Source organism: Sorex fumeus, unplaced genomic scaffold, assembly GCF_029834395.1.
Source record: "Sorex fumeus unplaced genomic scaffold, SorFum_2.1 ptg000044l, whole genome shotgun sequence".
Lineage (NCBI taxonomy): Eukaryota > Metazoa > Chordata > Mammalia > Eulipotyphla > Soricidae > Sorex > Sorex fumeus.
In genome coordinates, this window is record NW_026606101.1 from 10307550 (window position 1) to 10331181 (window position 23632).

Here is a 23632-nt window from a genome sequence, read left to right on the forward strand (position 1 = left end):
TTGGGGACTTTTGCTTTATGGCTTATCCACCTCCTCTAAGGACTAGGAGCCATGACTGATCTGATCGCCCCTGTACCAAATGAATGCTCTGCAGTAAGCCACTTTCCTGCAGCCCTCTGAAATTCCCAGTAAATTAATCATGCGCCCCCAGGGGTTTGTAGGTGAAAGTAAATACCTCCTCGTGATATCAATTATTCAGAGGCTACTCTCGCTCCACAGCACAGGACATAGTATGGGGCTGAAGTCATACCCTGTCATGCTCAAAAGCCAGACTACCTAGATTCCAAACCCCAAACTACCTGGATGCAACTCCGGCAACTAGAGCAACACCTGGTGACTCTCCTCATGTTTAAAATGAGAAAGATACAAGGAGCAACCGCATACGTTGTGAGGATAAATGAAGTATAATAGGGGCTGGACTGATAGCACAGCGGGTAGGGCGTTTGCCTTGCACGCGGCCCGACCTGGGTTCTATTCCCAGCATCCCATATGGTCCCCCGAGAAAGACCAGGAGTAATTCCTGAGTGCATGACCCAGGAGTAACCCCTGTGCATCGCTGGGTATGACCCAAAAAGCAAAGAAAAAGGTATAATACACCACATATATGTGTATGTATACATATATATGCATATATATTGGATTTGGGGCCATACCTGCCCTTGCTTAGGACTCCTGGCTCTGTGCTCAGGGGACCATATGGGGTGCCAAGGATCAAACCTGGAGTCAGCACTGTAACCTCTGTACTATCTGTCTAGCCGCTGGCATTTTTTTAAAAGTTACCACTGATTTCTGAACTTTCACTTTTTTCTTTCTTTTTTTTTGCTTTTTGGGTCACACCCAGTGATGCTCAGGGGTTACTCCTGGCTCTGCACTCAGGAATTACTCCTGGTAGTGCTTGGGGAACCATATGGGTTGCCGGGAATTGAACCTGGTTTGGCCGTGTGCAAGGCAAACACCCTACCCACTGAGCTATCACTCCAGTCCTAGATTTCTGAACTTTCTACATTCTGCTATGAGTCATGCATTATGTAATTCCTTTGGATAAAGAAAAATAATAATTTATGATAGAAAAGTCAAGGGGCTAGAGAGAAAGTACAGCAAGCTGGGTTGGGGCTGCCTTTTGCAGAGCACCCCCAGGTTCAAATTCCAGCGTATGGAATGGACAACGTCCCAGGGTATGGACAATACCCTGAACACTCCCCAGGAGTATTCCGAGTATCCAGTCAGGAATAATCCTGAGCATTGCCAGATGAGGCACTCCCCAAAAAAACAAACAAAAACAATTATGGATGGAATTTAAGGCTGGGAAGAGCTTAAGGAGCAGGAGCACATAGACTTGTGAACCCCATATTCAATCCCTGGCACTTCATGGTCCACTGAGTACCACCAGGCATAAGTCCAAAAACGGAGAGAAAAGAGAAGGAAAGGAAGGGAGGCAGGGAAAGGATAACCTAGAGGTTTAGAACCAACAGGCATTTGGCCTGGACTTTTAGAATCATTAATCAAGGGAAGTTTATTATATATTCTAATGCTTATTCTACTGCTAATGGTTCACACTTATTGAGTGACTTACTCTGTTCCAAGCATATATAAGTCCAAAGGTTTTCTATATTTGAGGCCAGAGAGAGATAATGCAGTGGGTAAGATGCTTCTTTGGAATGCACCCAACCAGGATTTGATCCCCAGCACAACATAAGTTTCCCCGAGCACTGCCAGGAGTGAACCTTGAGCAGAGTCAAGACTAAGTCCTGAAAGCTGCTATGTATGAGTCCAAAACAAAAGCAAAATATAAAACAAAAACTTTACGGACCAAGTGATAGTGCAGTGGGTAAGGTGTTTGTCTTGGAAACACAGCTGCCCCAGGTTTGATCCCTAGCATCCCATGATTTAAAAAAAAAGAAGAAGAAAGAAAGAAAAGAAAAGAACACTGGAGTTTCAGAATTTCATTTGATTTGTTTTCTTTTTCATTAAGAATTATATATTTTGTCTATTTTTTGGCTTTTTGGGGGGCCACACCAGCAGTGCTCAGGGCTTACTCCTAGCTGTGCTCAGGGATCACTCCTGGGCTCAGGGGACAATACAGGATGCTGGAAATCAAACATGCTTGGCCATATGCAAGGCCTACCCACGAGCCTAACACAAATTTTTTTCACTTATTTTTGTTTTTTGTTTTAAAGCCATACCCAGAGACGTGAAGGGGTTACTCCTGGCTCTGCACTCAGGAATTACTCTAGGAAACTTATGGGATGCCTGGGACCCAACCTGGGTCAGCCAAGTACAAGGCAAACACCCTAACTGCTGTACTATCACTTCGCCACCTCCAACTCAGATATTTTAAATCCTATATAGAGGCATCAGGCGATCAAGATAAACTACAATGGAAACAAAGAAATGAAAACATGCCACAAGGTGAAGAAAGTGTCTGGTCTGCACGTAATGGTGTTGGGCCAAAGCAATAGTATAGAGAGTAGGATGAGTGCCTTGCACATGGCTGACCCAGGTTAGATCTCTGGCACCCCAGGTGGTGGCCCCAGTCTACCAGAAATGATCCCTGAGTGAAGAACCAGGAATAAGCCCTGGGCACTACCGGATGTGGCCCCAAAATAAAAAGAAAACAAACAAAAAGAGTGAAGAAAGCAATAGACAGAAGGAGATTTTTGCCCACTGTGCTCAGAGCAATAACAGGGAAAGCAGACCTACTGTGAAGGGCAGATGGTGAGCTCCAAACAGACACCAGGCAGAAGGCAGATGGCCACGGAACAGGCAGCTTCCATTCAGCCCCCCAGGCTGCCTCACACATCCATGGTGGGCAGTCAGTTCACCTACACACTCTGGGAGCGAGCAAGCATGTGTGCTCCCTCTAGAGAGACAAAAGGAGGGCTGGGGAGACAGAGCAATGTGCTGGAGATCCTGGGTTTGACCCCTGGCACAGTACAGACCTACGAGCACCACTAGCACAGACCCAGGAGCAGCACCAGGGTATGGCCCAGACAACCCTCAACATACAAATATACATACATACATACATATATATGAGAGTAGGAAAATGATATACAATGTACCCCAAGTGACAGATCTAAATTTACAACAGATTCTTACCAATATTTCATAGTCTTATAAGGTAATTTTGAGAACTAATGCTTTCCATAAAAATAAATTTGTTCTGTTTCTTTGGTTGGTTGGTTTCTGAGCCACACCTGGCGATGCTCAGGGGTATCCTGAATCTGCACTCGGGAATTACTCCTGGAAGTGCTTGGGAGACCATATGGAATGCAAGAATCGAACCCGGGTTGGTCATGTGCAAAGCAAATGCCCTACCTGCTGTACTCTCTCTCTAGCCCCCTAAATTTGTATTTCATAAACTGTCCTCTCTAAAACCTTAACATCCTAATTCTATTATAGATGGTATATCTTGTCATTTAAGGAAAGTTGGGGCCCTAGCAATAGTATAGCAAGCAGGGCATTTGTTTTGTATGTGACCAATTTGGGTTTGATCCCCAGTATTCTATATGGCCCCTGAGCACCATCAAGAGTAAGTCTTTAGTGCAGATCCAGGAGTAACCCCTGAGCACTGCTGGCTGTGACCCTGCCCATCCCCCCACTTTCCTCCCCCACAAAAAAAAAAGAAAGAAAAAAGCAGTGAAGTTCATGTCCAATTCAATCAGCCTAATCATAGGCTGAATAAACACCAATACTCCTACATTAAAAAAAAAAAAAAAGCAGGGGCCAAAAAGATAGCACAGTGGGTAGGGCATTTCCTTACATACAACTAACCCAGGATCCATCCCCAGAATCCCATAAGGTCCCCTGAGCACCACCAGGAGTGATTCCTGAACACAAAGCCAGGAGTAAGCCCTAAGCACCACCAGGTGTGGCCCAGAAACAAGGAAAGGGAAGGGAAGGGGAGAGGTAAGGAGGAAAGAAAAGCTGGTCTAGAGGACATACAAATAAATCCTGAAAAGACACATAGAAACTGTCATCATACAGTGATTCCCAGTGAATTTACAAACTTGGGAATGTCATTTTGTCTCATTTGCAGTGGGCTTGCTACTGGGAGTTAAATGAGCTCGGCCATGAAATGCAATGAAAAGAGTCAGTATCATACCTCTAATAAATGTTAGATGTCATTGCTATTGCAGTTAGTAAAATGTCTGAGTTATACAAAGGTTAGAGAATAAACATGGACTTCTGTATAAGCTATATAGACAAAATAAATCAAAGACAAAGACCTAACATAAACATGAAATTAATCTAGAGAAAGCCACTCACTCATTCTGGGTGACATTTGTGTCTATGTACACTTCTACTGTCACACGGGTTTTGAAAAATAATTCTTCTCACGGTTTATTTTCTTTTGTAACAGAAAATATTAAAAAGCCCTAAATTAAAAAAAAAAAAAAACTCACCAGAGAAAGGAATCACCTAGAAGTTATAGCTATTCTACACAGCCAACAGGGGTTCAAATCTCAGCTCTATCACTCACCAGGTCTGAAATTTTGGACAAAGATTTTCACCGCTGTGAGCCTCTACCTTTCCTTGTATTTACAAAATTGACACAACAAACAACACAGGTTGTTAAGAATATATATTGGAGAAGCTGCCAGTGGAGAGCCTGACAAACTAAGTCCTTTCACATAATGCTATCTAATTTCACATTATTAAATTTCTCCTCCTTGGGGCCTTTGAGATGTCTCAGTGGGTAATATTACCTGCCATATAAGGTGAGTTCAACCACTAGTGCTGACCTGACACTGCATGGCCCCCAAGCAAGGCAGCAGGTGTGGTCCAGAAAAAAAATAGAAAAAATAAAAGATAAAAACTTAAATTCCAACATGTTCAATTTAAGTTGGAAATATCTGACAGATTCAAGGTTTTCTTGGTTTTGTTTTTTGCTGTTGTTGGGAAGCTATACCCAGCGGTGCTCAGGGGTTACTTCTGGCTCTGCATTCAGGAATTACTTCTGGCAGTGTAATTGCACGTGGTCAGCCCACTGTACTACTGCTCCAGCCTCCAAATTCAAGTTAAGAAGTTTTTTTCTTTGTTCTATCCACTGAAAAGGTCTAAAAACCATGGGATTCTACAGACATGTAACATGGCCAATGCCCAGAGATTAATTTCCAAATACCACTTCCTATACTGAAAGAAACCAGATCTCCTTAGAAAAATAAATGACTAACTCCAAGGTCTAGAGCGAACACCTGCGAAATAAATCTGGGGTTTCAAGTAGTGCAAGAAAACAAGAAAATGCTCAAGGACTAATAACAGTGTGTCAAAAGAACAAAGAAGCTGATTTAAAGGGCTTCCCACCGGCCAAATTAGTGATAATTTTAGTATCAAAGAGAATAAAGAATCTGACAATAATACCACACTGAATAAGCTAGTCCTTAGTGATCCTGCAATAAAGGAGGGAAAAATAAAAGAGAGAGAGGGACACAGAGAGAGAGAGAGAGAGAGAGAGAGAGAGAGAGAGAGAGAGAGAAAAGCTCTTCTTATGGAAGAATGTCTGATAAATACAGAATGATAAAAGTAGAAAAATCACTGTTCCAAGGATGGAGATATAGCATAAATACAATATGAAAATTTCCTTTCAGAGGCCAGAGTGATAGTACAGTGTACGGTGGAGCTTGCCTAGCACACAGTCAACCCAGATCCCAGAAGCCCAAATGGTCCCCAGAGTTCTGCCAGGAGTGATCCCTAAATATAAAGCCAGGAGTAAGTCCAGAGCACCGCCAGGTGTGCCCCTGCTATGCACCCTCCTCCCAAAAAAAAAAAAAATCACTACTGCCCCTCCTCAGTCTAATATTATTGATTTAAGCAAAGAGTATCAATGGATGTTAGTCATTCAACAAATGGTGAGTGAAAATAGGATATTGACACGACCAATTATATAGTACTTTTGCAGAGGAAAATATACTTTCAAATAGTAAGACGTGGTACTGGAGAGATAGTACAGTGGGTAGAGAGCTTGCCTTGCAAGTGGCCAGTCTGAATTGATTCCTAGTCCTCCATATAGTTCCCGGAGCCCTCTAGGTCCCGTGGCACAGAGCCAGGAGTAAACCCTGAACACCTCTGGGAAAATGGTCAGACTGGGGCCAGAAGGGTATTCGAAGAGACTGCACATAGGCAACCTAAGTTTGATACCCTGTAACACAGATGGTCCCCTGAGCACCACTAGGGAGTCAACCCTGAGCACAGAATCAAGAGCACAGCTGGGTATGACCCAAAGAACCCTCTAAAATAAAACGACAAGACAGGAGTCAGGAGCTGGAGCAATAGCACAATGGGTAGGGCATTTGCCTTGCACGCTGCTGACCCGGGTTCAATTCCCAGCATCCCATATGGTCCCCTGAGCACCGCCAGGCGTAATTCCTGAAAGTAGAGCCAAGAGTGACCCCTGTGCATTGCCAGGTGTAACCCAAAAAGAAAAAAAAAAAAAGACAGGAGTCATACTCCACTCGTGTAATACAAAAACAGTGAGACAAAGTGGCTTTGTGTATCCCCTGAGTAATACATTACAAAACACACATAATTACCACTGCAATGTTCTACAGAACAACTTAAGAATGAAGTCAGATTTAAATTTCTACTTGACAGCAAAAGTTAACTAAAGAATCTGGTCAATCTCACAAGCGAGAAAACAATGCGACCTTCCCAGAATGTGGAATGTTCTACAAAAACACTGTTTAAAATTTTCCTAAATAACATCATAAAGAAGAAAAAAAATAGGAATGGAAAAGTTTATGGAATAAACCCCACGAAAAAATAATACAAAAACCTTGGCTAAATCTGTTTGGAAAAAAAGATATTAGAAGATGCGAGGAAAGTTCAAATATGGTCTAAATAGTAGGGGTTACAAAATTATTGCTAAGTATGATGCATTATATAGTAATTTTTATTTATAATAAATATTTCTTTGATCTTGATTCAGACTTAACAGGCCCACAGCTCTGAAACATTTGAAACTCCCAAAAGGTGGAGAAAGATAAAGTCTTTTGTTATGACTTCTAGAAGCACTCATGGTTGGCAGGAAACCAAATCAATGATCAATCCATAAGTTGGGAGGTCCAGTCCCACCCCCAGGACTCCAAAGACAGAGAGTGCTTGGAGTGTTAGGGTTAGAGATAGTGGAATTCGACAACGAGCACCAAAGATTTAATCAGTCATGACTAAACACTGAACCATCCACAAAAACACAGAAAGTGCTCAGAGCGCTGCCACCCCCAGCAGTGCCCAGGCTTACTACTGGCTCTAAACTCAGGGAGGACCGTAGGGGCACCAGGGATTGACCAGAGATTGCTCTCGTGTAAGGCAAGCACCCACTGTAATATATTTCTGGCTCTTAAATTTAAAATTTTAAAGCAAAATGCTATTAAAGATTCCATAAACAAACGGGGGGAAAAAAGCTAGACTTCTGCAATACAACTGGAATAAGAGAGAACTAAATTGGTAAGGACAGAAAAGGCAGTTTCATTACATAAAAAATGGTTGGCTTGTTTGTTTTTTTGGGTTTGGGGGCCAAAGAAGTGCTCAGGGCTTACTCCTGGCTCTGCACTCAGGTATCAATTATGGCAGGGCCTGAGGCTGGGTTGCCAGGGATTGATAGGGCTGGCCATACACTCTGTATTACTCTCCGGACCCACATCTAAAATATTTTATTATGCCCAAGCACCAAAAAAGTGTGATCTGTGCTGTGGGCTGGGAGTGGTCCCCAGGTTCCCAAGCACCACTAGGTAGCTCCCCACCAAATAAACAATTTTAAGGACTGTTTGATGTCTTATTTCTTAATATTAAGAAAAGATTGGATCAAGAACGTGGCTCAGTGGTAGACAACATGCCTGGCATCATGAGACACTGAGTTCAATCCACGGGACCATAAAAAAATGCTAATACTAATATGCACAGATTACTTCGTGTGGTTAGCAGGATTTCTTTGTATCTTAATTTTTGTCCAACTTTAAAAAGAATTGTTTCCCTTATTCAGCAGCCTTAAAAAGAAAGTACTAAGAAAGTAAATAATTATAGATAAAGCAGTCTAAAAACAACTAGGTGTTAAAAGTGTCTAATTCTTATATCAAAGAATTAGATATACGCCCCAGCCCTTCAAGGCAACAGAGAATATTTTCTCCCCTAGCTATTTCCCCACTCCGCTTCCCACACCCAAGGAGCTGGTCTGCCTACTGAGAGATAACCCCTCTAAAGGGCTAATTCTTCTTCTGAAAATGCAGAAAGCTTGGAATTCTGAAACCCCCACCATCACCAAAAACATTAACAAACGGACCAAACTCTAGGATGTGCTCAACAACCATCACTTTACAGCTGATAAGACCCACCTCCACCCCCGCCTCCATTCACATATTCTATTATTCGATTCACAGAAAAAGGGTGGAAGTTACCAGTACCCACATTTATGCATCGAACTGACGGGCTAAGTGCCGAATAATTACCAGCCAGAGGCCACAAGCCAAAAACAAAATGGGAACCACAAGTCCTCAGCTTCGGAATCCAAACGCCCCAGCAGCGCGATGACTAAATTCCAACCACACAACACACTCAGGAAACAGGAGGGCGCGATCACAGCGCACAGCTGTTCTGCTCCAACCCCCTTCTTTCTTCCTCCATCCTGTCTTTCCTTTCTGTCCACTCTTCTTCCTGACAGCGAGCTGCCACTATTAACTCATTCCTTCCCTAGAGCCCTATGGACTTAATGTCCCTGGAACTCCTTCCGATGAACACAGAGAAAGAGGAAGCGAGTATGACCAGGGGTTACAACAAGATCCCTAAACCCAAGAGAAAGATCGCCACACTCGACTAACATCTCCTGCCTCTCAAGAGTCAGAGACCAGGAAAATAACAGGCAAGTCCAGGCTACCCCTCTTTACCAGCATTGCCAAAAGTTCTTTAGCTGAAGGGATTTAATTCACAGGGAAAAAAAAATGAATTAAGTACCAGTTTTTTAATCGGTCCCGGGCTTCCAACTGGGCTCCCACTTCAAAGCTGATTCCTCGTCTGTTAGGTGGATGCTTTGTCATTTTCAGTCATCAACGGGGCTGTCTTTATTCTCCTGAAAAAGCCAATTAAATATTTATGAAACTTAGGCGAAGTGTGCCCAGAGTTTAGCATCACTCACTACACATAAGAGACAAACAGGCATTATTCAAAGCACAAAGCTCCAGAAAACGCTATCGGTGCTCTTCCTGCTCCCACCCTCTCACACACGTGCTCGCCACTGCGTCCCTCTCCATTATGTAGCTTCCTGGTAGCTCTGGAATTAAGGAGTTATTCCCTGAACACTGCGCACTCACTTCTAAGGGGCTTCCCAGAATTCCAGGGAGCAATTGCTTTCAGGAAGAAATGCTGCTACTTGCAGCAACCATCATTTAGGAAAATAGTCAAGATTCAAAGCAACATAGGTCTGCTGGACCTGTGAAGCCTCAAGTCCCCTGGGCGAAGATAAAAAGTTAGCCAGGGTGGTGGGTGGGAGGGATACTGGGATCAGTGGTGGTGGAGAATGGGCACTGGTGGAGGGATAGGTACTTGATCATTGTATAACTGAAACCCAAGCACAAAAATTTGTAAGTCTACAACTGTACCTCAAGGTGTTTCATTAATAAAAATTTTTTTAAATAAATAAAATAAATAAATTTATGTTAATATTGGGGGGGGAAGTTAGCCAATAAATAGATAAATAACTGCAGGCCTGTACTCACAACTGCTGTGAATTTTAAGTGCTACAAAGCAGGAAAACAACAGAAAATGGAAACAATGATTTAGGAACCCAACTTTTGGAAGGTTAAAGCCAAAGAAAAATCTATTTATATTTCTTATTTTCATTGCCCTAATCATATTTTCTTCCTCTTTTTCAGCCTAGTGATCATTTATGTCCCCCATTTTTTTTTGTCAGTTTTGTTGTTACTGTTCTTGTTTGCAGTGCTGGGGAACAAACTCAGAGATTCTCAAAGCTAAGCTACATTCCCAGAAAACTGTTTTTTGTTGGTTTTACAGTGCCAAATCAAACCCAGAATCTGAAAGGCATGCTCTCAACTACTGAGCCACATCCCCAGGCCTCCTAAGTATTTATCAAGTCTTAGGGTGCTGAAATTTTCTCCATGTATGAAATTTATCTTTTGGGGCCAGAGTGATAGTACAGCGAGGCACTTGCCTTGCATGTAGCCAGCCTCAGTTCCATCCCTCCCACCTTATATGGTCCTGCAAACACTGCCAGGAGCGATCCCCGAGCACAGGGCCAGGAGTAAGCCCTGAGCACTGCCAGGTGAGTCCCAAAACAAACGAAACAAAATTCTATTTTGAAATTAGTGGACAGAGTGTAGTTCCTCTGAGGTCTTGGCATTTGGGCAGGAACATTCACAGCTCCTCTGACTAAACTATCCAAAACGTAGGATATTGCCATCTAATACACACAAGCAATGCCACAGCACTGCCCGGGCAACGTCTGCCTCATATCAGATGTCTTCACTGCCATGAAGAACCAAAACTTAAAAATGTTTTTAAAGCTTTGAAAAGGGAGCCAGGGCAATAGAGTAACAGGGAAGGTGCCTGTGGGGAACACAGCAACAGGGGCTGATGTCCAGCAACACACACTCCTCCAAGCACCATCAGGAGCTAACCCTTGGCATATGGCCAGGAGGAAGCCCTGAGCACTGCCAAAAACTTATATTTAAAAAATTTCACTCTTTGTACAAAATGCCTCCAAAACTTAAGTTTAAAAAAAACTACAGAAGAGGGCCAGAGCAATAGTACAGTGGGTATGGGGGTTTGCCTCGCATGTGGCCAACCTGGGTTCGATCTCTGGCATCCCCTATGGTTCCCGGGGCAATGCCAAGAGTAATTCCTGAGTGCAGAGCCAGGAGTAACCCCTGAGCATAATCGAGTGTGACCCAAAAAAAGAATCCCTGCCCAAAGGAAAAAAAAAAACCGCACAGAAGAACGAGAGTAACACCCAATATAAACAAAGGCCAGGAGGACTGGTCCATCGAGATAAGAAGTTTGCCACAAATGGGACAGGGACAAGGTGGGCAGGAAGGGAAGTTCAGACACAAAAGGGACCACTAGTGATGGTTAGAAATAACCACTTTGAACAAGAACTGATTACATAAAGCGTTATGACGATAACCCTTCAGTAAAAGTGCAGCAAACCACAGTGCCTAAAAGGAAAAAGGGGGTGAGGGTGGGGCACAAAAGAAAAGAAACGTATCTGTCATAGAGGCAGACTGAGGGAGCGAGGCGCAGGAGGGAGACTGGGGATATTGGTGGGAAATATGCACTGTTCAGGGGTTGGGTGTTGGAATATTGTATGACTGAGACTCAGTCATGAACAACTTTGTACCCGTATCTCACAGTGATTCAAAAATATTTTAATTAAATTTTAAAAAAAAAAGGAAGTAGGAGAGATAGTGCCAAGGCTAAGATGTTCACCTTACATGTGGCTGTGACTTCAAATCTGGTTCAAATTCCCTACAGGACACATGCATCCACCCCACCAAAAAAAAAAAGAGAGAGAGAGAAGTGGGTCTCCATACCTGATCAGTAAACAGTTCCATTTTAGGAAGAATTTGCTTGTGGAATTGAAATGAAAAGGCAGAATGAAGAAAGGCTAGGGAGAGGTTCTCAGGGTGGTACCTAAGCTCTGCATGTTGGAGTCCCAGGCTCATCCCCAGCACCACATGGTCCCCCAAGCACTAAATTGGAGACTCTAGATCCCAAACACGGAAACAGAAACTGAAAAAAAAAAATCACTCTAAGCTCACACTAAACCTCTACACTATAAAACAACAAAAAAATTATGCTTAATAAATGAAAAAGGGGGGAGAAAGTGCCTGCCACAGAGGCAGGGAAGTGGAGAAGAGCACAGGAGAGAGAAAGTGGAACACTGTTGGTAGGAAATGTACACTGGTGAAGGGATGGATGTTGGAACACACACACACATAACTGAAACCCAACCATGAACTGTGTATCTCACTGTGATTCAATTAAAAAAAAAAAATTAAGGAGGGGGAGGGGGCAGAGCGTTAGCAAAGTATGAAGCATATACTTTGCATGCAGGAGGCCTCAATTTGATCCCTAATACTACATGGTCCCCTACACACTTCCAGGAGCAACCCCCAAACACTAAGGCAAGGGTAGAGCTCAAGACCTGATGGATTTGACACCAAAACCAAAATATATTTATATTTTTTTGTTCGCTTGTTTGAGGCCACACCTTGAGGTGCTCTGGGGTCACTCCAGGCAGGGGTGGGCGACATATGCAATGCCAGAATAAAATACTGGTCAGCCGCATACAAGGCAAGTACTTACCCTCTAAGACTATCACTTGGATCCTAAACTTTTTTTTTTCTTTTCATTTGGTTTTGGGCCCACACCCAGCAGTGTTCAGGGCTTACTCCTGGCTCTGTGATCAGGAATCACTCCTGGCAGGCTCAGGAGACCATCTGGGGTGCCAGGGTTTGGACCCATGTAGAACACAAAAGCACCTTACCTGATGTATAATATCTTTGCCCCCTAGTTCTAAGTTGATTCAATAAAAACAAATAAATTTAAAAGGCTGTGTAAAGAGGCAGGGGGGATGGGGGGAATGTGGGGTGGGAGGGATACTGGGATCCGTGGTGGTGGGAAACGGGCACTGGTGGAGGGATGGGTATTTCATTGTTGTGCAGTTGAAACCCAAGCACAAAAATTTATAAGTCTACAACTGTACCTCATGATGGCTCACTAATAAAAATTAAAAAAAAAAAAAAAGACTGTGTAAAAAGGGAATGCCCTGCCACAGAGGCAAGGTGGGACGGAGGGGATGGGGGCGTGGGAGGGCTACTAGGATCACCTGGTGATGGACAATGGGCACTGGTGGAGGGATGGGTACCCGATCATTGTATAACTGAAACCCAAGCACAAAAATTTGTAAGTCTACAACTGTACCTCACGGTGTTTCACTAATAAAATTTTTTTTAAAACTCGGGACTCTTCACACTGCTAAAAATAAATAAATAAATAAATAAATAAAAAGGCTGTGTGCTGGGATGTGACTGCAGTAACAGAAAGTATGCCTTCAGGACCCTCTGCGCAGTCCCCACCACCACATCTACCCAGGGACATGGTCCCACTACAATAAAAAAATAACCCCAGGAGCCAAAGAGAAAAAACAGCAGTGAGGGTGCTTGCCTCGTTTGTGGTCCACCCAGATTTAATTCCAGGCACCACATATGGTGACTGAGCACTGAGCCAGTAGTAAACCCTGAGCACAGTCAGGAGTACAACTCCTCCCCAACAGAACAATTTTTTTAACTGGGAATCAGATGATTTACCAAAGGGTTAGAACACGAGCAATAAATGCAGGAAGCCTGGATTCAACGTACCACACGGTTTCCCAGAACAAAGGAGCATACCCTGAGTACCAACTCCGGAGTTGCTTTCCCCCCAATTACTACGAGTGACCCCCTCCCCAAAAAAAATAAGTAAGGGCCTGGAGAGATAATACAAGAGGGTAGGGTACTTGCCTTACACCTGGCTGATCCATGTTCAATCCTTGGCAACCCATATGGTCTCCTGAGTACTGCCAGGAGTGATCCCTGGGCAGAGCCAGGAATAAGCCCTGAGCACTGCCAGGTGTTGCCCAAAAACAAGAAAAAAAGAAAAACAAAAGAATAATAATGAGACAGCTCCAAGGGGTAGGTAGTGTGTGGTACATATACAGGGCTCTGAGCTCAATTCCTGATCCCTAAGAGCTTTTTCTTTTACTTTCCAGAATTTATAAAATTCTTTTTCAGAAAAAAATAAAAGGGTTGGAGAGATGGTAAAGGAGGTACAACAAGTGGCCTGGCATGCGACCATTTCAGATGAACCTGGTTCCATCCTAGACAGACACCACATATCCTCCAAGTACCATCAGGGATGACTCCTGAGCACAGTCAGGAATACCCGCTGAGTGTGGAGGTGGGGGGGGGAGGGCACAAAAAATTCAGATCATCAATTAATAGTGTAAAGGATAAGCAATCAATTGGACAGCCCATTCAGAAAGGCCAATACTGGGTCACACACAAAAATCAAATCAAAGAAGGATTATAGCTGTAACCAAGGAAAGCTAAGCTTAACAGAAAAGCTATGGAGCTGTGCTCCAACTCCAGATACCAGGAAAGGGAGTATAGAGGTTTGACTGGCTTATCTTACACTCTCCAGAAAAAGGAGGGAAAATCTAATGCATAAGTATAATTCAATCAGTAGAAAACTCTTCAGTAAGGTTCCCCTGACATACCTCGATTATCTTATCTCAGACTTCATGCATACCAAGTAATGTTCTCTATAAATTGACTTCCCGGATTATATAAAAAATTGACACCCAATGAGGAAAAAAGGCAGAATAGAAGTGAAAAGTCAATGAGCTTCTATTATTTGTCAGAGCTGAAGCAGGGAGCCAGAGCCTCCTTTTACAGAGGTCGTAAGGCTGGCCTTGAGTCCCCAGCACCACCTCTTATAGCTAAAAGGATTTGGGGCTTTTTCATGAGGCCCTGCATAAGCAGTTCCTTAGCAACACTATTTCATTAGAAAGTTCATGAGAAAGAGTAAAGCAACATTAAATGAAACAACAGTATCCAAGGACTTAGTTTTATTTTTATTTTTTTTATTAAATAGTTTTATTTTTTAAAAAAAAATTTATTAGGGACTGGAGCAATAGCACAGTGGGTAGGGCATTTGCCTTGCACAAAGTCGACCCGGGTTCAATTCCCAGCATCCTATATGGTCCCCTGAGCACCACCAGGATTAATTCCTGAGTGCATGAGTCAAGAATAACCCCTGTGCATTGCCGGGTGTGACCCAAAAAGAGAAAAAAAAAAAACTTATTAAAGAACTGTGATTTACAAAGTTGTTGATAGCTGAGTTTTATTTTTATTTGGGGTCACACCTAGCCTGGCTCAGGGCTTACTCCTGGTTCTGCACTCAGGAATCATTCCTGGTGGTGCTTGAGGGACTATAGGAGATGCTGGGGACTGAACCCAGGTCGCATACAAGGCAAGTGCCCTACCCGCTGTACTACTGCTCTGACACCAAACACCTAGTTTCTTTTATGTCTTCTAATTAAAGTTCAAATTTCCAAACACCGATAGAAAATAATTAAGTGAGACCTTCCGGTCTATAGCCATTGTGAATTTCTTTCTTCTCTGTAAATGGGGCTGGTTAAGCTAACTGTACCCACTAGAAGACATCAAGATAAATGAGGTCATCTACCTAAATAACACAGGGATGGAGCCAGGAGAGCTCAAAGACTAGAGCATATGCTTTGCATACAGGAGACACTCAGCATCACTTGGCCCCTAAGCACCACTGAGTGTAGTCCCCTGAGCACTGTCAGATATGAGCACTCCCCGGCACCCTACAAAAAAATAAACAGTGCTGATGAGAAGAAAGGATTGTATGATTAGTAGCTATTAATAGTTGTACTATCACTGTAAAGACACTGGGTTCAATCCCTAACACTGCAAAATAAAGAGTAATCTATTATCACAGACTAAGAAATTAGACTTAAATTGGCTTAAATTGGTCAAGGACAAACCCCAAATCAGCTTGATGACTGAATTAATTCTTTCAACTCCACTACTTACCCCAGGCACTCTAGCAACCTCCCATTAAAATACAAGAGAAACAATTCAGTAATAAATGAAAATAAGTAAATTATTCCCAGAGGTTCAAGAAAAAAATTCTGGGCTGGAGCAATAGAACAGCAGGTAGGGCGTTTGCCTTGCACACGGCCGACTCAAGTTCAATTCCCAGCATCCCATATGGTCCCCAGAGCACCACCAGGAGTAATTCTTGAATGCAGAGTCAGGAGTAACCCCTGAGCATCACTGGTTGTGACCCAAAAAGCAAAAAAAAAAAAAAAAAAAAAAAAAAAACCCGAATTCTTCAAGAGGCTGAATTGTCAGGTATTCCTAATCACAAACTACAACTTGCCAGTCTCGTAACTCTGACTAGTTGAATATTTTACTCTTCAAGATTCCAAGGGTAGGGGCTGGAGTGATAGCACAGCGGGCAGAACGTTTGCCTTGCACGTAGCCGACCCGAGTTCAATTCCCAGCATCCCATATGGTCCCCTGAGCACCACCAGGAGTAACTCCTGAGTACAGAGCCAGGAGTAACCCCTGTGCATCACTGGATGTGACCCAAAAAGCAAAAAAATTTAAAAATTAAAAAAAAAAAAAAGATTCAGGGGTAATATAACTTTCATTTTTCCTCTACTCCTCAAGACTGACAGAGCTCATATTTTAGTTTTTGACTGCCTAAATTTTATAAAATTTATTCGACAAACTATCAGTGAGTAAGGCACTATGCTGGAAATTAGCAATGAGAAATTCAACTCAGACTCTGCCTCCTTCAGACTACCCAAGAAGAAAAACAAATACTGAGAAGAGATAAATGAGTTCCAACAAAGAGAAAGAAGGAAAAGAGGAATATTATCTGAAAATCTCATTTTAATTTGCCATCTACTAACAATGAGTTGAAGACAGAAACAGGAATTTGAAAAAAAATTACATAATAAAGAGAGAGAGAAAGAAGGAAAGTGCCTGCCATGGGGGAGGGGGGTGAATGGCAGGAGGAAAACTGGGGACACTGGTGACTGGAAATATACACTGGTGGAGGAATGGATGTTGGAACATTGTATGACTGAAATCTGATGATAAACAGCTTTGTAACTGTATCTCGTGGTGATTCGATTAAAAAAATTTTAATAAATACATATTTAAATTATGTAATAACTTGATTTTTACTTCTCCTTATTGCAAACACAGAAGCACTTTGTTGGGGGACTGGAGTGATAGCACAGCAGGTAGGGTGTTTGCCTTGCACGCGGCCAACCCGGGTTCGAGTCCCAGCATCCCACATGGTCCCCCAAGCACCGCCAGGAGTAATACCTGAGTGCATGAACCAGGAGTAAACCACTTTGTTGAGATGAAAGAGAACTAAGATTCTATCGCTTTTAATTTGCTCAATCTCAAGGTCTCAGTTTTCCTTCCAAAATGCTCCAACTGCCAGAATGAGAAGATAATATACTAAAACCTCCAAAAAATAGTAAAAGAAAAAAATCTGATGTAACCTGTATTTATGTAGGATTCCATTTTAAACACCATGGCAGGACTTCAAATTACTCCATTACATTTCAATTTCCCTACAATGGTTAATTAGCCCACTGCTACACAGAAGACAGATCCCACTTCATTTCCTTGAATACAGAATTCATAGTCAATACCCCATCAGTGATACTGAAAGCCTTAAATGAGCACTACGTAATACTCAAAGGGCACTTTCACTGCCCACAAGAATATTTTAACACTTTATGACAAAAGCTAATTTCCTCTACTAATACACAGTGTACACAAATAAAGTACAGAAAAGTCAAACAAAACATTTTAAAATGGGCAAAATCAGGGGCTAGAGTGATGGCATAGCAGGTAGGGCATTTGCCATGCAAGCGGTCAACCCAGGTTCGATTCCCAGCATCCCATAGGGTCCCCTGAGCATCGCCAGGGATAATTCCTGAGTGCTGAGCCAGGAGTGACCCCTGAGCATCACCGGGTGTGACCCAAAAAGCAAAAATAAAATAAAATAAATAAATAAATAAAATGGGCAAAATCAGGGGCTGAAACAATAGTACAGTAGGCATGGTGTTTGCCTTTCACGTGACCAGCCCACGTATGGTCCCTGACCCAACTAGATGTGACCCTGGGCACAGAGATAGGATTAAGCCCCTGAGCACCACCAGGTATGGGACACCTCCACAAAAAAAAAAAGAAATTGGCAAATTACTAAGGGTGAAAATAAAACAAAGAGCTAGTAAGTATGTGGCATGATATTCATATAACTCTATCATAAAGAAAATAGGAAGCGAAATAATTTTTCGCTTCTCAAGAAAAAGAAAAATCTATTTTTGTTTTAGGGCCACACTTGGCAGTTCTCAAGGCTTACTCCTGGCTCTGTGCTCAGGAATCACTCCTGACAGTTCTCAGGGGACTAAACCCAGGTCAGCCACATGCAAAGCATATGGCACCCCAAACCCCACCAAAAGTGATCTTTGAGCATAGAGCCATGAGTGAATCCTAAACATCACTGAGTTAGTCCAAAAATAAGAGGGCCAGACAGACAGTACAGCTGGTAGGGTGCTTACCTTTCATGAAGCCAACTCTGGCTCAATCCCCCAGGTTCAGCCAGGGGTGGTCCCTGAGCACAGAGCCAGGACTCTACCCTGAGCACTGACAGGTGTGGCCCCAAAACAAAATTAAAAAATTAATAGTAATACAGTATGTTTATACTGTAAGTTCCATTAGGAAAAAAGATAACTAAAGTTCAACAAATGCCATGTTAATTAAATTAAAATGCTAGTTACTAAAATGATGAAGCTCATTAACCTTATATAAGAAGAGTAGAAATAAAATACACTTAAATAGACCTTCAGGAAAAAGTAGTATTTAAAATGATAATGGGCCAGGGAGATAGTACTGTGGGTAGGGTGCTTGCCTTGCACGTGGCACGTGGTTTGATGCCTGGCATCATTCCCCTGAATACCGCCAGGAGTACAAATTCCTTCGTGCAGAGCCAGAAGTAACCCCTGAGCATTTCTGGGCGCAACCCAAAACCCAAAAATAAATACAAGAGATGGTTATTAAGGTTAACCCTATATACATTAGTCATTTAATCCTTACAATTACCACAGAGGATTATGGTATTTATTTGTCTGATTTTGAGGCCAAAACAAAAAACAAAAATAAAAAACAAATAAACTATCACCTATATGCTTGTGAGCTAAGCTTTGAGTTCTCTTTCCTGAATCATGAATTGGAGATTAGGCCTGTATCTAAGGTGTTATAAAGATTAAATTTTAAAAAAAAAGTGCAAGTGCCCTTTTTGTCTAGCACAAAGTAGATACCAAATAAGTGGCAGTAGAATTTTCTGAACCCAAACTCCTAGTCTTTGTCTTCCCAACCCCTTGTACCTTTGTTCAGATAACCTGATGCTTCTGTTCCTATTTCAGGGTTGAACTCAGTTTCCACCAGCATGCACTGAGATATTTCAAGCCAATCTTCCCTGAGATACTGAATTCCTTCTAAGGACCCCCAACCAAACAATGCCCTTCTACAGTGGCTAAAGGTTTTGGGGTTGGAGGTGGCGGGGGAGGGATCAGGAGATGGGCTACATCTAGTGCTGTCCACCAAGCTTTGTGTTTAGGGGATTACTGTCGGGGGTGCTCAGGGAAGTTTGTGGTGCTGGGGAATCGAGCCCGGGTTTCCTGCATGCAAAGCAAACCAGTTGCTTATGACATGTGATAACCCTCAAGCATTCTCACTGACAAAATGAAAACAAAGACAGGAAAGAGATCAAAACCACCCAGTCGAGGGATGTGGGATTCAGAGAGATGATCACACATCTCCTTATAGACTGCAAGCTCATGAGTAAAGCGCATGCGCAGCGTAGAGGCCTTCCCAGGCACTGAGACGGGGAGAGAAGTGCAGCCTGCAGGCAAATGTACAAACTGCCGTTATGACTCACAGAGGGCAAAAGGAGGTGAGAGGCACTAGAAAACAACAGTTTGGCTCAGGGGTCTCCGGGGAGATGACCTCGGTTCCCAACATCTCTGAATGTACCCCATAAAGGCGATGAGTACCCTAGTACTGCCAAGTACGCCCCTCCCACCACAACAAAGGAGCCATGGAGAGTCTCCGCGGGTCCCTCCATGGGAAGGGCAAGAGATGAAGAAGCTCTTCTTACAGTGTTCCCCTAAGTGCAGGGTCATGGGCTACAAAGGAAACAATGTGGAGGTGGAGGGGGTCCTCCAAAGACATATTTCTGAATTATGACCCCGTCACTGTGTTTTGACTTTAAAAGATAAGCAAATTATTCAACAGTCAATATTACCCTCTTCTTTAAAAATTAACTTTTATTCCTGGCCTCTGTTATTCATATCAGGAAATGACTTATATTTACATGCTAAATCCAAAACCCTCTCTACTTAATACTGCTTTTAAAATCAAGGCACTGGGGGGCCAGAGAGATAGTACAGCAGGTAGGGCACTTGTCATGCACATGGCTGACTGGAGTTCAATCCCCAGCACCACGTATCATTGTCCCCCAGCACACCAGGAGTGATCCCTGAGTACAGTGCCAGGAGTAAGCACTGAACACTGCAAGGTGTAGCTTCAAAACCAAAGGGTTAAATAAAGGGGGGGCTTGGTGGGCAGGAGGAGATGGCTCAAAGGATTGGAGCATAAACTTCGCATGCTGGAGGCCTGAGTTCAATCCCTGGCACTGTATGGTCCCCTGAGTACTGAGCCAAGAATACGTCACAAGCACCTCCAGGTATAACCTAAAACAAGAAAAGCAGCTGTGTACACTAACGATATTCAGGAAAGTACTGCTAAAAAGCTCTATATGGGGCCAAAGCTATAGTACAGAGAGTAGGGCATCTGTCTCTCATGCAGCTGACCTAGGTTCAATCCCTGGCATGCCATATGGTTCCCCTAAGCACCACCAGTAATAATCCCTGAGCTCAGAGCCAGGGGTATGCCCTGAGCACAGTCAAGTATGCCCCCAAAAAAACAAAAAAAAATTAATTTAAAAAAATGATACATCTAGGGCTGGAGCGATAGTACAGCGGATAGGGCATTTGCCTTACACCTGGCTGACCTGGGTTCAATTCCCAGCATCCCATATGGTCCCTTGAGCACTGCCAGGAGTAATTCCTGAGTGCAAAGCCAGGAGTAACCCCTGTGCATCGCCGGATGTGACCCAAAAAGAAAAAAAAAAAAAAGGATACATCTGAAAATGACTAGAACAAGAAATAACTCTTACTACCAGAAACTACATATGATATTGGTAATGAAATAGAAACAAAGTCCATGAAGGAATTTTATAAACAATGTATGAAAGGAATAAAATAATTGTAAAATATACTCAACTCCTCACAGTTCACCAAATACTGAATTATATTTTCTTTTCTTTCTTTTTTTCTTATTCTGAAGTATCAGGAATTGAAGCTAGGTCCTCATATATGTGAGGTATGCGCCCCACCACCAATCCACACCTATTTAAATTAGGGTTTTGTGTACCCATTATACAGGAAACTGAAAGAAGGGGTAACTCTGACATTCACAATGATTCATGGGAGGCAGATACATGACCCAAGTAAGGAAGCAGAGATCTACAAATGGTAAGTAGCTTGCAATGTAGAAAGTTTTGGAGGGGGTTGCTTTTTGTTTGGGGGGTTGGTTTTTTTTTGGGGGGGGAGGGAACCGGGCAATGCTCAGGGGCTACTCCTGACTCTGACACTCAGAAATTGTTCCTGGCAGTGCTCAGGGGAGCATATGGGATGCCAAAGATAGAACACAGGACAAGGCAAGCACCCTACCAGTTGTAGTATCCCATTAGTCCCTAAAATGTGAACAATTTCATGCACAATTCAATCAGTCTAATCGGTGGCTGAAAAAACCGCAGTACTCCTACATTCACGATCACGATCACGACCACCCTGTTGTTCGTCGATTGCCTCGAGCAGGTGCCAGTAACGTCTTCTTCGTCCTAGCCCTGAGATTTTTTTTTTTTAAAGTGCCATATTCAAGGCTTTTTCAGGGTTAGGAGAATGAGACCCATCATTGTTACTGGTATTTGGCATATTGGGTATACCACGGGGAGTTTGCCAGACTCTGCCGTGTGGGCATGTTACATTTGGTAGCCTGCCAGTTTGACCGAATTAGGAATGAGATGATAAGATAAGCGCGGCCGCTGAGTGTGATAATCTCTGGATCCTGGCCGTTGTTGGAGTTACACGGCAGTTGGTGGGTGTAACTGTCTAGTTACTGGCAGGTCCAGTCCCAAACTGTACAGTCCCAAACTCCTACATTAAAAAAGAAAAAAATAATAAAATAAAATGCAAACAATTTTAAGCCAGTTTTCACAACCTAGAAAGTCAATCTCTGTGAACCTGTAGAAACAAAGATGGGACAGGAAATACAGCATAGCAGAAAGGGCACTCACTTTGCCTTGCACCCTGCCAACCTGGATTCAACCCCAGCATCCTCTAGGGTCCCCTGAGCCTGCCAGGAGAAACCCATGAGCACTGCCAGGAAAGACCCAAAAACCAAAACAAAACAAAACAGAAAAAGCAAAGATGGCATGTCAAGCCACCTATTCATGTACCTTTCCATGCAGGATGGAGACCCCTTTAAAAATTAAGGGAGGGGCTGGAGCAATAGCACAGCGGGTAGGGCCTTTGCCTTACACGCAGCCAACATGGCCGATCCAGGTTCGATTCCCAGCATCCCATATGGTCCCCGAACACCGCCAGGAGTAATTCCTGAGTGCATGAGCCAGGAGTAACCGCTGAGCATCGCTGGGTGTGACCCAAAAAGCAAAAAATAAATAAATAAATAAATAATAAATAAAAATTAAGGGAGTGGAGTTCATGCCCAATTCAATCAGCTTAATCAATGGCTGAATAAATAGCAGTACTCCTACCTTATTATAAAATAAATAAATAAATAAAATAAAAATTAAGGGAGAGAAGAAAAGTGCTGGGGTAGGGCGGGGGGCAGAGAGAAGGGTAAGGAGGGAAACTGGGGACATTGGTGGTAGGAAATGTACACTGGTGAAGTGAAGGATGCTGGAACATTGTATGACTGAAAGCCAACCATGAACAACTTTGCAACTAAGTATCTCACAGTGATTTAATTAAAAAAAAAAAAATCAGGGCCAGACTTGCTTTCCAAGCCCTCTTCTGCCTTGATCACCTATCTCATCTGATTGTCGGATTATTCCCATTCTGGAACAGCCTGTGTTCTCTCTTGAACAGATCCCCCCTCTTTCTCTCCTCTCACATCATTCTAAGTTTCATTCAATAAAAACTGTCTTGCTTTAAAAAAAAAAAAAACTTTTTTTAAATTAAGGGTCAGGGGCAGAAGCGATAGTACAGCAATAGCACAGTGGACAAGGCACTTGCAGACCGGAGATCAACCCTCAGCAACCCAAACGGTTCCTCCAAGCCCATCAGAAATGATCTGAGCACTGAGCCAGGAGTAAGCTCTGAGCACACCAGCAGGTGTGGCAAAAACAAAGCAAAACAAATTTAGGTTTCTACTGAGTCAGAGAGATAGATAGCTCCAGGGGCTATACAAATACTTCCCATGTGGGAGGTCCAGATTTGATCCCTAGCACTGCAGTCTCCCAAGCAACCCACAAGTGTAGACCCAAGAGCAGCTCCTGAACACTGCAGGGCACTACCCCTCCGTGCCCTCCCCCCACATATCCTAATAAGTAAAATTAAAATGGGAACCCTCTAAAATCATAGAATTACAAGGCAGGAGATGCAGCTCAGTGCTATGGCAACTGCCTTGCATGTGTTAGACCTTGGGCTGAATTCCCAGCACTGCACTGCCAGAAATGACCCTGAACATTGCCAGGTAGGGCCCCCAAAGAAAAACAGATCCTAGAATTATATTCTAGGATCCTATGTCCTGGGATAAACTGTAATTTTAAATCTCCTTCCCCAAAGTCTACTACTGATTCAGACTTTACCTCTCTTTCATCACCACTGCCCTATTTATGCTTGATGACTCACACTGCTTCTATAATGTTATGGGATTTC

At 43.0% G+C, this 23632-nt stretch overlaps 1 protein-coding gene across 3 annotated transcripts in view; it reads right to left on the reverse strand.

The window, feature by feature from the left end:
• Positions 1 to 23632, reverse strand: part of PHF20 (PHD finger protein 20) — a 108642-nt gene that overhangs the window by 75530 nt on the left and 9480 nt on the right. For all 3 annotated transcript variants that reach the window (XM_056121154.1, XM_056121152.1, XM_056121151.1), the window contains exon 2: positions 8947 to 9061. In XM_056121154.1, coding sequence (XP_055977129.1) covers positions 8947 to 9029 — 83 coding nt within the window. In that variant the 5' untranslated portion in view covers positions 9030 to 9061. The remainder of the gene's footprint in view (positions 1 to 8946; positions 9062 to 23632) is intronic.